Source organism: Merops nubicus, unplaced genomic scaffold, assembly GCF_000691845.1.
Source record: "Merops nubicus isolate BGI_N331 unplaced genomic scaffold, ASM69184v1 scaffold22581, whole genome shotgun sequence".
NCBI lineage: Eukaryota > Metazoa > Chordata > Aves > Coraciiformes > Meropidae > Merops > Merops nubicus.
The window spans coordinates 5,896-8,514 of NW_008588087.1; the positions used below are offsets into that span (position 1 = coordinate 5,896).

General features: G+C 42.0%; 1 protein-coding gene across 1 annotated transcript; it reads left to right on the top strand.

Annotated features, from left to right (window-relative positions):
• Positions 1–1,254: 1,254 nt before the first annotated feature.
• Positions 1,255–2,070, top strand: LOC103781450 (tetraspanin-3-like). The gene has a single exon (XM_008949170.1). The coding sequence runs from the start codon at positions 1,255–1,257 to the stop codon at positions 2,068–2,070; it is 816 nt and encodes a 271-aa protein (XP_008947418.1).
• Positions 2,071–2,619: the final 549 nt, after the last annotated feature.

Below are 2,619 nucleotides of genomic sequence, written 5' to 3' on the forward strand. Positions count from 1 at the left end.
GGAATCAGCCCAACATCTGTGTATGCATAGCATCTACAACAGCAATTGGTCCTTGTAAAATGTCTGGCAGATGTGGAATTGTCAGCTTTGCTGAGACTTTTCCAGGGTTCCAGAGATCTGAACACTGACTTTGATTTTCTGCAGGGTCTGCAGGTGCTTATGTTTCTGAAAATGAGGATAATTTGTCTGTATTTTGCCTTATGTACACCAGTTGTATTAGTTCTGCTCTGCGTCCTGAGACACAGAAGGCATGTTTTGCGACGTCGTCAGGATGATTAGGTAATCACTGTTGGTCTTGGGGTCTGCCTTCCTGGTGGCTGTGACAAGTTTTGCGCACGTTTCCAGTCCTGCATGACTCTTTTATATCACGCTTGAGTAATAATGCTCTTCTGCTGGCTGATAAGTGTTAATAATTCCCTTTGGGATTGTTATGAAGTCTTTTAGCTAGTGTGTAATCCAGTTTCTTTACACACAAGGAAAAGTTAATGCAGTTCTTGCTGTTTGTATTCAGTCATTGCAACACACAGTCAAATCACCAGTGATGCAAGTTAGGGTGAAACAACTACAAGTGTGAAATGGTAGGGATTTCTTATCCAGGAGTCTTGAGTAACTGAAGTTATCCGTACAGAAATCTTGCTGAGTGAAAAAAGGCAAAATATTATTAACATCACTATGCTTCTCATAAAATCTAGTGAGTGGTGAACATACTGGGAAGAATAATGAGACTAAGTGAGTGTTACCTACGGAGATTCCTAACTGGATAACTCTGCTTAAACTATTCCTTTGTTAATGACTTTGACTTGTGCATTTGTTGACTTCTTGGCTATTAAGGTAGGATTAATAGTTGGATTACCTCTTTCACCTGGGCAGTCTACATGATCTGAATTAGCATTGCTGGGTACCACCCTGACTATTTCTGTACATTCAGTTCTTTAACATATAAATGTAGTAAAGCAAGGGGTGCAGCTTTTTTTCAGCTGTCCTCCTTCTTTAAATGCAAATGACTCCCGTGACAGCAGAGTAAATGACCTTTCTACACTAAGCCTGGCACATACCCTCCTGATTTCCACAGGCTACACACAAACAGCAGCAGCATGTGATTGTTAATCTTGTGCTGAGGAAGTCTCATCAGTGTTGCTCCCTTGCAAGCTGCTTTTCAGTGGAGATGTCATCTGCTGCACCTGGGGAAGTGGGGTGGAGTCTTCTTAAATAGTAGTGGCCCTGGTGAGGGTTTGGGCTTTTGGAACTCACAGAATGGAGAAAGTAGGATTTGTGGTGTCATCATCACCTTTGTGGTACTGTGAAGACTCCTGGATCAAACCCTTTGCTCGATCTCTGCTGAGGTTCCTAGGCTTTGTTTTCTGGGGCACTGCTGCAGCTCTGGCATTTGGTGGAGTTTCTGTGATCCTGGTGTATAAAACCAACAGTTGTTTATTTCAGGAGTATTTCTTGGCTCTCCCTGGCTGGCTGGCTGTTGCAGCTGCACTTACCTTGGTACCTACTGGAGTTCTGGCTGTCACTATTTCTGTTAAGAGCTCTCGCTATCGACAAGGGGCTCTCATGTACTTGCTGCTGGTCCTTCTTTGCCTAGAAGTATCTTCAGCGATTCTGGCACAATTCTATGCTATTCAGGTGACTTCTGAGCTGAAAAGCACTATGGATTACCTCTTGTATCCGTACAATGGAACACAGTCCCAGGGTCCTGGCATCAGGGATGTGGATGTGATACAGAGGAAGCTGCAGTGTTGTCGGGTTCAAAAGTACACAGACTGGCTAAAGGCAGCATCTACTTCTTGGTATCTTCCATCTGAAAAAGCTCATGTCCCTGAAACCTGCTGTAAGGAAGAATCTTCTCGCTGCAGGGGTGACTTAGGCTATACGGAGCAGCTTTTTTGGGAAGGCTATCTAAAGAAGCTGGAAGACTGGTTGCATTTTGTCATGCTCTATGTGTCTTGGTGCTGTGTTCTGTTAAGTATCTTAGAGCTGTTGGCTGGTATGAGCAATGGCCTCCTCATGAGACATCAGCCTTTCTACGACTTCCGAATTCTGGACTCAGCTTCCTTCCCATAGGCCTGTAGATATGGACAGCACTGCTGAGCCTCCTGCATATTTCCTTCTTTTTGGACCACTCTGCAGTTGTGCTGGAAGAAAACTTATTTTTTCTAGAAACATATTTGCATATAAATCAAACTAATTGATCACTTTTGTGTTATTGTTTTCTTTAATGTTAACATGTTAGATCTGTTTTCTCTCAATCCTTTTTCAATACGCACGGTGCACCTGAAAAAATTTTTTGCTGATAGCCACAGTGGGAAGGAGAGTTTTCAGCATGTACGAACATAAAACTACTGTATGTGAGTGTGGGGGAAGCAGTCGGATAAAATATGTGTTGCTCAGGGGAGCATGTTTTGAGGTCATGACCTGAACTTTAGGAATAATATTAACTGTACTAGAATGTAAAAGAGTAATTAAAAAGCACATTCCTCCACCTTCAAACATGTGTTTAGTACTTTAGTGTTTCTTAAATAAGCCCTTTGGATAACTTTTTTTTCTTTTTCTTCTTCAAACACTGGTTTAAAAACTAACTTATTCTTCAGTGAAACTAAATGTCAATTTTTT